This window comes from Pezoporus occidentalis, unplaced genomic scaffold, assembly GCF_034315485.1.
Source record: "Pezoporus occidentalis ecotype Australia unplaced genomic scaffold, CSIRO_AGI_Poc_V1 ctg53, whole genome shotgun sequence".
In the NCBI taxonomy this organism is placed as follows: Eukaryota; Metazoa; Chordata; class Aves; order Psittaciformes; family Psittacidae; genus Pezoporus; species Pezoporus occidentalis.
Window position 1 is genome coordinate 5,222,243 of NW_026915866.1, and position 13,976 is coordinate 5,236,218.

The 13,976-nt window shown below is 40.6% G+C and overlaps 1 protein-coding gene across 2 annotated transcripts in view; it reads right to left on the reverse strand.

The window, feature by feature from the left end:
• The window catches only part of UNC5C (unc-5 netrin receptor C), a 251,154-nt gene that overhangs the window by 12,212 nt on the left and 224,966 nt on the right, over positions 1–13,976 (reverse strand). For both annotated transcript variants that reach the window (XM_062637631.1, XM_062637632.1), the window contains 3 exons: positions 12,991–13,182; positions 11,400–11,744; positions 8,814–8,901 (listed from right to left, as the gene is read on the reverse strand). In XM_062637631.1, coding sequence (XP_062493615.1) covers positions 8,814–8,901; positions 11,400–11,744; positions 12,991–13,182 — 625 coding nt within the window. The remainder of the gene's footprint in view (positions 1–8,813; positions 8,902–11,399; positions 11,745–12,990; positions 13,183–13,976) is intronic.

The following is a 13,976-nucleotide window of genomic DNA, read 5'->3' on the forward strand; positions in this document are numbered from 1 at the left end:
AATGTGTTTTGTTTTTACAAATACCACCCATTTGTCAAAATGCAGGCTCAGGCAGCAAATTACAGACCACATTTGCTGAGCACCCTCCACTCTGACGGATCCTTGCAGACCGTATGCAGAAGTTTCATTTCAGCCACTGCCAAAATGTGGTCACTGCTGCGTTTAGCAGTTGTTTATGTTTGTATGTTTAGCTGCACACAAAAATGAACAGTAGCTCTTGTAAGCACCATGTGTGAGCATTATTTACCGTCTGCACAGAGAAAATTGAAGAACAGAGGAAGAGATGAACTAATAAGCAAGTCTGAAACCTTGTAAGTGGTATACAGCCCATCTGAGACGTGCAGTATGAGTTCAGAGTCATCACCAAACCCACTGATATTCCATTTTACCCAAAAGGCATTCAGATCTACTAGAACAGATATCACAAATATGCCTGCAGGGAGCAGGTGTCACCAGCGGTAGCGGAGAAAAGGCAAAGGAATGTTAAGAAATAGTGCAGAGAGCAAAATACACTTGCAAAGCCCAAGTTTCCTAGTGATAACCCAGAGCTGTTCAGTTAAAACCATGGCTATTGTCCAGTGCACTTGCTCCTAGTCACTAGGAATGGGTGTTACAGGATATCATGTAAATATTTATGATACACAGCACACACTGTAGTTTGAAAATGATTGTGAGTGTGTATGTGCGCCCATGTGCACTTGTAAACTATCCCAGACCAACTGCTGAGGAGCTTAAAAACAGAGGAAGCATGAGTGACTTTAACTATCCCGACATCTGGTGTATGACAAATACAGCTGACTGCGCCTCATCAACTGCCTCCCTAAATAATAGAGAGGACAAATTCATGAACCAGAAACCAGCAAGCAGGAGATTAAAAGTGTTCAATGTGATCTGCACGTAAACTCCAGATCTGCCCACAGGACCTCCCATCCTCTGCTCCAGCTAAGATTCAATCCTTTGTTGATTTACAAATGCTTCTATTTATTTACAGCTGTATTGTTCTTAGTTGAATTAGTTGAAAGAGCATTAACTACTGTTTATTTCTGCAACTCTCAACCTTCACTAAAAGAAAGCAAAATAGATAGCTGTAATCTTAGATAACATTTCCAGGGAGGTCAAATCACTACAAAAGCTGTTTTGATGCACAATTTATTGCACCTATTCTGGTTATTGCAAAGATATGTCCACAGGCATAGCCTAATTTTGTCTACCTTAATTCTCCCTGAATATTCTATTAACCTCACAGAACACGAAAGACAAAGTTTTACAAAATCCTTTTTCAAGGTGGGATGAAGGCACTTTTGAAAAGTATCTCTTGTTGCTACAAATGTTGTGGGAGGTTTTTGTAACATTTGAGGAAAAAAAAACAAAACCAAACCCCAAAAAGGTCCAGAATGGAAAAAATTAAATCTATGCAAATCAGTAAATCCAGATGATATGCATCCGTGGAAATTAACTGATGAGCTTACTAAATGACTTAACAATTGTTTCTGAAGAGCCATGGACTAGAAAGAAACAGCTGCGATATAGCTGCCTTTCAAAAAAGATGTAAAGTATAACAATCTGGACAGCTATCACTTATTATGCTGGTTATTTTAGCCTAACAAATAGCACACAAAAGAAATGAAACACTGGCAGCTAGAGTACCTAGTCCAGCTCCTCTTGAATGCTGCAGGGATCTCTGGATTCAAGGATTTAGAAGATCGGTGGTCATTTCTTGCAAGACTGAACTGAACAAATTATTGGGCAGTTTTGACTAAAATGTTAGTTCTTCCCTTCTTCCTCAGACTCATTTACTTTTTTTTCTTCATTTTTCTTTCTAAGAAGCAACAAGAAGCTTCAAAACACTCCCACTGTGCCAGTGGTGGTTTTACATGGTCATTACCTTGTGCATTAATGAGTATTTGAACAGTCTCCTGCAGTCTAAAATTCAAGAAATTTCAAAAACCACACTGTTTTATGAAAAAGATCTTTCAAAATTACAATATTTGTCTGGAAGGGTACAGATATAACAAGCCACAGACTTAATCATCTTGTAAACCTAACTTCATCTAAAAGACTACTGACCCATGAAGAAGAAAGAAAAAAACCCAACAAGTTACCATAGTTTTTTGACTGAATTACAAAACCAGCAGTCAAAAATAATTTAGGAGGAAATATATCAAGATTGCCATAAACAAAAATATCATGCAGTGCACTTTAGGTGAAAAATGAGTTAAAATTGACAAGAATCTGAGCACTGATGCATGCGGTTAAAAAAGCCAAAAGGTCATTAAAATAATACGGTACTGATAAATCATATAGCCTGAAGTTGTCTCAAAGTAAAATTAAGTTTAGTCACTGCTCCGTGACAAAATTTTGTTAGCTGTTAAATTTTAGGACTGTGATGGAAAGCATAATTCTGCTCTGCAACATTTTACATCTGATTAGCAGAAGTATAAAAAATGATGCAGAACACGAAGTCGGGCTGCACAGTCAGCAAGTGAGATGGGAAGCGGATACAAAAGTACAAAGGACATGCAAAACCAGCAAGACTTACTAGTTTTTCCCCAAGATGGTAAACAGCATCTTTGCCACCAGATTCACTGCCGAATGGATGAGATATGCATGCTCCTGACTTGGGTGTTTATGCTACAGGACACTCTGATGAGTGGCGAACAAAAAAATGGGTGAGTTGCAGGGATGCGTGACTTTGCAGCCCCTAATTGTTACCAGATACACATCTGAGTCCAGCACCCCAAAGTTACTCAACACTGCCAGTCCTAGTGACTGTCCACTATCTACCTCATGTAGATAAACCTTTAAAAACTGAGATGTAATGGGTTGCAGAGAAGTTCTTGAGTGGTATAAAACAGTGGTCAGTGTCCCTGAATGGGTGAAATCCCAGCTCTACTGAAGTCCATGCTAAACCTCTGACTCCTGTGAGGCCAGGATTTCTACTCACAATGTGGAGAATAATGTAAATAGCAAAATTAAACTCACAGATAGCAATTAATAAGGACTATTGCAAGTAACAATGAGAGCTGGAAAACAATGCAACAGATTCAGAGAGGGGGAAAAGATGGGTAGGAAGTAAAATCCTATTAATCGTACAGCAGCTCATTCTGCCAGAGCAAAACAAGTTCCAAACATACTTATTTAGTAGTAAAGAAAGCAATAAAAGTGAAAAAGATCTCAGGTGAGCTTACTGCAACACAGCAGGCATCAACTTGTAATGTGACATAGTGGCAAAAAGCAAATCTGATTTCTGCGGCTGTATGGGACAAGACCTGTCAGAACAGTCTGAGGTGCTTTCCTATCCAGCTGTAATGTGACTGCAGGTAGCAAGGTGTTTAGGGACCGCAGCAAGATCTCAGAAATAAACACCTGAAACCCAGAGGAATGAAGCTAAACCACTAAATGATACATACAGCAGAGAGGCATGCTATGACAGCTGACAGGAAAAAGGACCAAATATCCCTTGACAGATATTTTCTCACTTCTCACTGTTTCCAATTTCCATTTTAAAACAAAAGGATTACGCTTTACTATAGTTAATGAGAACAGAAACAGATGCAGTACACAAGATATATCATACAATAGATATTAATCTTTCTGCTTCAAGGCATAAACCCAACACTAATTGGTGGAATTAGTAAACAAGAAATCCCCCTGAGGACAAGTTATTTTGTAGTCATTCATTACGAGCAATTTTCTTCCTTCTCCTGGAGCAGGTGATGCAGCACCAGCAAAGCCAGGATGAGCCAGGCCTAAGATGAGTACCTGTCGTGACTGAGTATTGTGATTTCTTTATTGTGGATCACAGAAGATCCAGCACACAGACATAAGTAAACATAAAGAGCAAGGGAGTTATCTCCTCTAAAGCAGAAAGATCTATGAGCAGAAATCTTAAAAACTGTGAGCCAGAACATACTTTTAGGCTGTTATCAAAAAAAGAACCTGAGCCCCCCAAAAACCCCACGTGCATATGCTTCACTTTCAGCCTGCAGCAGTCTTGGGACAATTTATCAGATGAGATGGGCATTGGGCTGTATGACTCTGAAGTCTCTTCCTTGGAGGCAAAGAAGATGCTTTTGTTTTACAAAGATCTGACAGAAACTAAAAATCAATTCCCTGTTTAGCATTGCTATTGAAAGGCACTGACAGTAACTGAAAGGTCTTCAAGTATTTTCAGATGTTGTCCCATCCCACACTGCTTATCAAGAACATTCAACCCTAATTTGAAAGCAAACAAACTTTTATGCACTATATCTGGTCCCTTCACAATCAAATTTGTGTTTTTAATGGGATTACTCATTTGAAACTGTCTCCTTGTAATACACCAGACCATATTCATTAAGGTATGAATCAGACAGCAGATGTGAGCACAACTAGAGAAATCTCTACTTCTCAGTTGGCCTACATTGTGCTTCCTGGCACCATGAGTAGATCTTACACGCAATCACAGTAGCTCAGGAAGCACAGGATGGAGCAGCAAGAGAAGAATGGCTACAGCAACAGATGGCAACCCTTCTACACGGCTTAGCCAAAACTCACAGGGAAGACATTTTACTTGTCCTTTCATTCTTAGGGCTTTATTTTTAATACGTGTTCCTTTTTAAGTTACAAATTTAATTTGAATTCTGGACCGATCCTGATTCTTCTGTCAGTCTGCCTTTAGAAGGAAAATAATCTGAAATGTTGTCCTCTCCTTTTGCTCTTTTGCTGATGGTCTGGTTATTTTATGTTGTATTTTCCAATTACAGTGACTGGCACTTCATGAAATTGTCTTCTGGAGCTGCAAAGTAGTTTTTTTATGCAACTGAGATACAGACGGAAGGTGGAGAAATGAGATGCAGAAGGCTTCAATTTCTTTTACTTCACAGCTTAGAGTTTACTGGTGAAAAAACCAACATTGGTCCTTGGATCAAACTCATTGATTAGCTATGTGACGTTAATATAAAGTCTATACATACACTATGAAGAGACTGATCCAAATCCTGACAAGTCTCACCTGACCCTTCTCTCTTTTAGGGTAGCTAATTTGGAAGTTGTACAATTTATGTGTGTCTTTCGCCAAGATCTTCAGGAGTGCTGCTTGGTGCATTCTTCAGGGTTGTCACATTTTGTGGTCATGGAGACAACCACTCTCATTTCCATCATCTCCTGTGTGATGAATTATACAGGAGTGTCCTTCACTGTGCCATATTTAGTGCAGTTCTTGCCTCTGATTAGAGTATGCAAGAGTAGTTCCACCTAAAGCTGTGCAAGCTCGTCAGGGGTTCACAGGAACACGGGAACTGCCAAACAAGATCAAACCAGTGGTCCATCAAGACCCAGACACCATCTAGCACTGACCAGTGCCAGATGTTTCTGAAGGAAGCACACAGCTCCACAAATTTAGCTCACAGCTAAATTTGTTTTTCAACCCGAGGCGGTCAAGAAAATCCTTAGGGTTGGAGGTTTATACTCGTGCTATTTAATGCTTAGTTGTGTAAGACCTAGGCTCTCACGGATGCTCATTGGTATACAGATGCTCTTGTCAGGTTACTGGTCACAGCAATATGCTTATTTTATAGACGAAACCACAACTCCAGAAGGAACCCCTTCTTTTAAATCTCCAAGTTGGTGATACTTCCCCAGGCTAAAGGAGAGAGCATCTGATCACCACTGAAAAACTCAACAAGCTTCAAGACAGAAACCTGTCTGATGTCTATGAAATATTCTCATAGGCTTGTCATTTTTTTCACATATACACACACATATCTATACACATACGTATACACACACATACATACCTAGATACCATTTTTCCCACCATAGCCACGTCATAAAGCACATGGACCTTTCTATGAAGTCAACATGCCATCCAGGGATCAGAGCCCGGTAGCTGCTTGCCATTCATACTATCCTGAATGACAGCAGAATGAGGATGAGCTTGCAGTGCAGAAGCAGGAAAATAAGCCTGCTGGAGTACTAGTCCAGGGAAAGAGAAAACCCACTGTGCCATACACATGCTAATACACTTAGAGAAAAAACTGCCTCCAGGTGGCATTTATTGCAAACCACCAGAACCCTGGTTCTCTGCAGAAGGATAAGGCTTCTAGTGTGAGCCTCCTGCTCTCACATGTTTCGATGGATATGAAATGGAATGAGTGCCTCAAAAAGCTCTCCTAATCAATCTGCAAGGCAACATAAAGAGTGTTATTGCTGGGTTGTGAAGTTTCTGAAATTTCTGTGCAACAGGATTCAGAGCCTAACTGGGGAAATGTATTTGGAAAACGAATGAAAAGGGGAATTTGCAGGACTCTGAGGTACAACAGATTTCCTGCTTCAGCTTGACTGTTCCAAAGTTGTTTCCTCTTTCTACAAACTAAGGGTGAGCTAAACTTTATGTTGCTGTAGATTCGTGAGCTATGATGGTGAGACTGTTGCTGCACTGATTCTATTTAGGGTAGCACTACAGGGACCACATTCTTGCCTCAGTGGTGATTGTATATCAAGAAAAAGAGACTGCCTTCATTTCTGTTTATAACACCCATTTTATAGTTTTCTATATGTCCCCTTCCAAACTACATCAACACACAACAAGACTTTTCAGCCCATACACATTTATACAGTGCTCATGAAAATAAATACAGGATCTCACAGGGTTTATAGAACACACTCCAGCTACCATTTGGCCACAAAAATGAATGTCTGCATCGAGTCCTTACTGTGGACTATCACTCTCTGCTGGAGTGCTGTAAGAGTGCAGCAGCAGATCTGAAAAATAATTATGCCACACACTAACTTGTGGTACTCATAGGATTCCAATTATATGAAGCAGTATCTGTGGCCCATACAGTCAGAAAAAAAGAGGTTCTGACTGAGCTGCAGCTCTGTTACGGCAATTGAAGTGTCTGCACAGCCCTGCAGCAGGAGACCATTACAGCTGGGTGCTGGGTGCCATCCACCCCATTCTGCACTGGGGAAAGGGATCAGGTAACAGGGGGATGATGTTGCAGTCCTGCAGAGTTTAAGCCCTTTTCAGTGAATATTCAGTAGTCAAAGATTTAGACAATGGAGACCTAATGGACTCCATTTTAAATGTCCTAGAGGTAGTTGATCTCCATGAGCATGAAGAGCCTGGCATGCTGGAGGTGGCCTGAAAAACTGTCACAAGTCAAATAAGCAGCTGGGTCCTATGCACCCATAAAGAGATTACCACCACAACAGAATGAGCCCTGCTGCCCCAGGGGAACGAAATCACTTCTCAAAGTCTTCATTGCAGGTGAGGACTCACACCCTTCCATTCACTTCTGCAGGCATACTTCAGTATACTTGCTCAGTTTGGCAGACAACACAGTTCTAAACATGGTTTTCCCAATACAGGTTAACCCAGGCTTCTATCTCCTGGGTGACCTGCTGAGTAACAGCTATCACAAAGCACACAGAGGGGGCTTTATGACCCCTAAAGAAATAAATCAGACTAGCCTGTGACATTGTTGTCCACAACTGCATGAATGGGAAGCAGGGATTCCCTCCATAACTGGCAGGAAATAGAATAACTGTACATATAACTCCTCCTAGGAATAACTTTACTTTTTTATAATTAGGAATTTTAAAAAGGGAGATTTAAAACCAAGTTGAATAAAACTGGATGCCCTCTGATTTAAGTTTTGTTTTTTTTTTTTCCTTTTCAGTGCTGTTTGTAAATGTCTTTAAAACAGCCAAAACAAACAGGAATACAATCAATACTAGGTATGAACAGAGACACTTTTTCTGTAGCTGCAATTAGCTGTTTTCAAAGAGCAGGTCATGAATAATGGATGCAAAAGGGTGGGTGGGGGAGTTACTTAATTTTTCTTTAAGCAGATTATTTTAGCATGGGTGAAAGATTACCAGTCGAAAGAACAGTGTTCAGTATCACGCAGTGTATAAACAGCTGTGGCTTAGCACATAATAAAAGCCATTAAACGGCTGAGCCAAAAAACCTATCTAGCTATAAGGAGGGAAAAGAGGCAAAGTACCATGTAATGATTGTTTAGATTCACATTTGCCATTCAGCCTTTGTGCACGAGTCCATTCTGCAGACTAAGAGCTCACCTTTCTATTCATGAGGTTTTTCTAAACTGCTTCAAATGGTGACCTTTTTGGAAACTCTTTTTTTATTCCAGGCCTGCTAGATGACTCAGTAGATGTTAAGGTCTAGAATATGAATTGGCCACACATGCAGGTAACAGGTGAGAATAACAGGGGTTATCCCAGTATTGGCTCTGGGTGGCCCTTGGCCTGGGGCTGGGCAGAACAACCTGCTTGCTTCTACCTCAGAGCAAGGAGGGGTGGAGGACACCAAAAGCTTTGGCTCCATCGTCTTCACTTCATGGACTAGCCAAGCCCATGGAGGGTAAAATAACAATTCACCTTCATTGTCATAGGAGAGGAGATTTTACAAGCCAGACGCTCAGGCAGCTGTCCCTCTGCAGAGCAGACTTGTCACCTTGCTCCTCCACAACCTTCTCATTCACAGCATAGGTCTTTATCATGAGGTTACCTCACACCTTCTCTGCCTCACCAAACTCATGCTGGCACGCTTTCCTCACTTCTGGCTATGATTCAGCATTCCTCCAGCCTGAGGGCTTGCTGCAGAGTGCAACTCTCAATTAGAAATGCAGAAGTCTGAGCTTGTTTTGTGGCAAAGTTTATCCTTGCTCGCATTTTACCTCCAAGTCAGAAAACAGCTTCTGTTTTACAGAGTGCTGTAGGCTTTGCATAAGCATATTACTACAGGTCTTTAGGTACTGCATTTTTCCCCTCCGTTAATACATGAGCAAATGAAGGCAATCTTTTACCTCATGTTCTCCTTCCTGTGAACTGTCACATACATTTCATAGACTCTCCCTTGTGGAACAGCACCCGCTGGGATCAGCAAGCTTACTCCTGCAGAACAGAGGAGACACAAAAGATGATAAATTGGAGAAAAAAGAAACTCAGGCAAATGGGCCTGTGGAGGGATAGAAGAGGCAGAAGCCTGCAATGCCAGGTTTCCACCCAGTCTCACCAGTAGACTCTACATGACCTCAGCAACTTGGGAGTAAAAGTATTTACTGTGACCCATGTCTCTGGCAGTGAGATAGTTTGTTGTTACTCCTTTTGTGCATCAGCACTGAAATACGGGAGTGGAGAAGAGGATTTTCTTCCCTTCCCTTATATTTTATTTAAAGAGCAGACAGACGCTTACGCTGCTGCTTACCTTGTAAAATGATGGGAAAATGAACAACTTGGACTAAAATTTCCAGCAGCTGTAACAGGACATCTCTCTCTAGTCAATTCTTACTTAATTAAAATTGGGAGAGAAAGGCAATGGAGGACTGTCCCAGGAAGCAATGAGAACTAGTTGTTTCCTGAAAGATGGCTTCTGTGACTGGCATCCTGTCTTCTAATGTACTCAGCTTCTAATTAGACTACTAGGGAGACAAAATTTGGTTTCTTGGTATTTTGAATGCATAAAGTGGTTCAAAACTTGAGTATCCAACCTTGAAAAAAATGTGGGCAAATATGCTCGGTGCCCTTTTCAGGGGCAATTAGCTGCACACTTGGCTACGAAGCCCTGCCATTACTGCCATTTCAGAAATGTCCTGTTGTTACACGACAAACACAGCACATGAACCAGTTATTTCACTCTGCTGGACACGTCTCAGCCAGCTGTCTTTGCAGATGTAGATTAGCTGTGAATCAGTGGCAATGATTTTAATACACTTATTACTACATAGCTGAAAATAAACCTACAGGCAGACTATTTACATATATACATATGCAAAAGAGAGGCTTTATAGAAAGCTTGCACAGCCCTCTTTTCTTTAGCCCATGTGGTTTGGTTACACTGGAGACCTTCCACATGTTGGTGTACAGGGGCTCAGTCCCATACCTGTCTTTGAAGGGTAGAGAATAGCTAGGAAAGCATTTTGCATGAACACCTTCTGACACTTGTTTCCTTGCAGGCATGTAACAACCTAACCTATGCATGTCCTCAGCTGTAACAGGGCAAGCATAGTGTAAATTAAGGGCTTTATCATATCACTAGGAGTATATACATACATCTAGAAGCAACATGGAGGCATACATGGTAGTGGTAGATAGATTGATATATATTACAAAACATAACCATTTTTAAGGGATTACAGCAATAAATAATATTTTTTTCCTCTATAAATTGATATTAATATATGTGAATTAAATGTGACTAATAGACTGATGACAATGTGCACCGCCACGGCATAATAAACCTGAGTATTAATATCTACCTTCAGCTGCTACTTAAAGAAATGTGAAATCCAGAATTGTATAGCATGAATATTCAACATTGTTCAGCAGTCAGCATCAGATTTCTTTAAGTAGTTAAGCTTTCACTTAAATTTAATAGCTATTTTGCCCCCCTATTCCATGGTAGCTCAAAGAGAGTGCCTACAAGGGTACGCACCACCTCTTTTTGGTCAGGGCACCGTGCTGTAAAATGGCCAAGAGTTGACCACGAGATGCAAAGGAGAAAACCCCCACATCCAGTGTTTCATGCATTTGATTCAATCCCACTTCAGATGTTACTGTTGCTTCTCATTAGTATGCCAAACCACAGGAACATCTAGGTGCTGAACTTCCTCAACACTTCATTTAGGAGCCAAACAGCAATAAGCCTCTCCCAAAAAATCCAGCTGCAAGAGCTGAGCTCTCCCAAGGCTGCCCAGGTACTACCTGGATGCTCTGAACTTGCCTCCTGATGCCCAGATGGCATGAAGGCGGCCTAGCAGCCTGGCCTCGTACTGTAAAAGACTGAGTAGCACTTTGCAGTTACATCAAAAGGCACTTGATGCTCAGTCCCTCTCTTTCCTAGTTGTAAAAGAAGTCAGCAATACATGTAACAAGGTGAGAAATACAGAAGAGACACTCTTGGGTCTTATTTTTCTTGTGTATGTAATGTGTGCAGGAAAAAAGCCTTAAAAAAATTAGTATTCTGGTGTCCTTCAATACCACATAGTCTGAAATGAATTGGAAGTGGAACAAACAATTTGTTTTTTAAATATTTTGTCCTTTTTATGTGCGATAACAAGATTGAGGCTTTCTGGCTTGGAGTCCCTTTTCTAGAGCTGCATGAAAGGAAAAGGTGAAGGATGCTGAATTGCACTTCACACAGGGAAGCTCTAAAGCCTTGCATGTCTCATAAAGTGGCTAAGAGCCCTGCAATATTCTGTTTAAAAGGTGGCCAGGACTTTGGGGAAAGAATATTTGAAGTACCTTGGTAAACCTGAAAGGGAGAGGAAGAAAACATCTGTTCTGAACAAAGAAAAGGCAGGGTCCTTGCTTTTTCCAGCATAAAAACAAGCTAACTCCACTTAAAACCACAAAACAATCACACCTTTAAGCCCACAGTGACTAGCACTTACCTGAGTTGGGAATTACTAAGTGACCTCCTAAGGAATTGAATGTCCCAAATGCAGTGCATGATGGGTCAGTCTGCCGAGCAAGGCTCTGGTTCTTCAGGTTCAGGGTCTCATTCTCCAGCAGTGACTGTGTAATCTGTGGGGACAGCTTGGAGGAGAAGTCAGACAGGTCCTCCTGGGGGGTGACTGCACTGGAGGTGTTATAAACTTTGATCTTCAAGTTGGGCAGTGGGTCCAGGATTGGAGAATTGGTCATTGGGATTTTATCAGAGACATCGTGCAAGGCATAAACAGGACCCCTGTACATGGCTGCAGCAGAAGTGAGGTCTGGTGGCACAGCCAGGAGGTCTGCATTGGAGATGAGAAGAAAGAACACTATTAATTCTCTATTCTGATAACTTTCTTCTGGATAACAATTCAGGTTTATATTCTGTGTTTTGCCTTTCATACCAAAGGTTAAGATATGCAATGTCCTTGCCAGACTGACCTTCATCTCCTTTTCCATGCATACTCCCAGAGCTTGTATTGCCCCAGCTGCTATGGAATCGAATTGTCATCCAAAATTACAGCACATTTCTGCTCTCAAGATTTTTCACTGGGATTATTTTGTTAGGCTTCACTCAGATTTCAAGTATGACATGCTTAGCTTCAGGGCAAGATCTTTTCCTTACTCAGTAGATAACATTTAATTACCTAATACCCCCTCCCTAAATTCTAAGTGACAATCATTAACCAATTTATCTAATTGGCCTAACAACAGCATTCCTAAAATAAAAGACAGAACAAACCTATTAAGTCATTGTGCCCACAACTCCCTGCAGTGGGGCATTAGTACCTGCATCACACTTTTTGGAGATTTGTTTTAAAAGTACCTCCGATAAAGAAAATCACACTTCTGCTAGTCTACATGAAAGCCCTCTTGTAACTTAGATTTATTCTTCTAACACACATACTGGGATAAAAGAGGAACCCTTCAGCCAAAATACGTGTCTTCAAAAAGCCAGTACTACCTTTAGAGGTTGTTTTGTTTTTTTTCCCCCTGGCCAATGAAGTGTAGAAATAATCAAGCTGTTATGCACCAGTGATAAAAAAGCTCATTATTAAATTATGTTTGGCTGCAACTTCTTCTACATTGTCTATTGAAATTACAGTATTTCTTAGACTACTGTTTATGCCTGTAGAGACAGGGCACTGGAAAAATGGCTATTAGTGAAATAAAATGGAGGAAGATGCAGTAGAATTGCTGTACCATAACATCACTCTTGTGATTAATCCTGCCTCCATTGTTTCTGTTAGACTTTGATTTAAATTTCAGCTGGACCTGTATTTCCACGAATGTCTCTGTGTTTCACTCTTGCATTCACGCTCTCTTCAGAAGCTAAATTCCTCTGCTTTATGCTCTTGAGCACATCTGAAAAATGCCAATGTGGGTTTTGAGCACTTGACTATCAGAAACAAATGGATATGATCTTTCTCCCTTTTAACAAGTGCCAACAAGTATCCAGCCACTAACATTCATGCAGCCCAAGAGAACATAACCTTATAGAATCTCCCTGAATTGGTCAACATGGAGTAGAGTGAAATGACAACTAACCTTGCCTTGCAGCCTTGATATTAACAGGCTGAAATCCCCCATTTAGCGCCGAGGAGTCAATAATATCTGACTCAAAGTCACGGTGGTTCTTGCGATAGACAAACAGGGCCACGACCACGGAAATAGCTAGGCACACGATCACGGCTATGACGATCCCAACGTAGAGAGCAACATCGTCTGAGTCAGGAGCAGCTAGAAAGAGAGAGGCCAGGAACCTTGAAGAAAAATGCTCTTCACAGGCACTTTCAAGAAAACAGATTCTTACTATTCTCGTTTCCTGCACATATTTACTACCCTTTTTATAGGCTAATTTAAAATCCATTTCCAAAGCTATATAACAGGTCTATGCCCTTTTGATGGAAAATGATCTTTGATTTCTTTCTCACTCGTGTTCTAACTCATTCCCTATCTACTTGTTCATCTATCTAGTACCCAGGCTGTGGAATACTAAGTATAACATGTTATAGACTTAGTCTCATGAAGTAAATCCACCCTATGAAATAAAATAGTATATCTTAGTGATGTGGCATCATAATATTGGTATTTAGTGGCTCATCTAATCGCAAAAGCCATATTGTGGGTTTTTAAACTTCAGAAGTCTAATTAATTAAAAAAAAAGAAGTAAAAAAAAAAACCAAAATCTATTTTCTATTAAATGCCTGGAATATCAGGATGTTATTTGTGGGTTTGTTTTTTTTAACTATAACGTGTCACACCATTTTTGCCTTCCATCCATTTCTGTTAAAAAAATAATCTGTTAAAGCAGAGGATCAAACACTGAATTCTCATCACTGGCATTAAGGCATACGTATTTGGATAAAAGCTGAAGCAAGTAGAAGAAATAATGTGGTAATTTACCAAAAGGAACCAAGATTTATTATGGCTGTCTTGTAAGAAAATGGCTATGATATTTCTACTAGCTGCTTATACTGTATCTTCAGCACTAATTCCAGGCTAATCTCTAGCATCATTATCCACCAGTCATT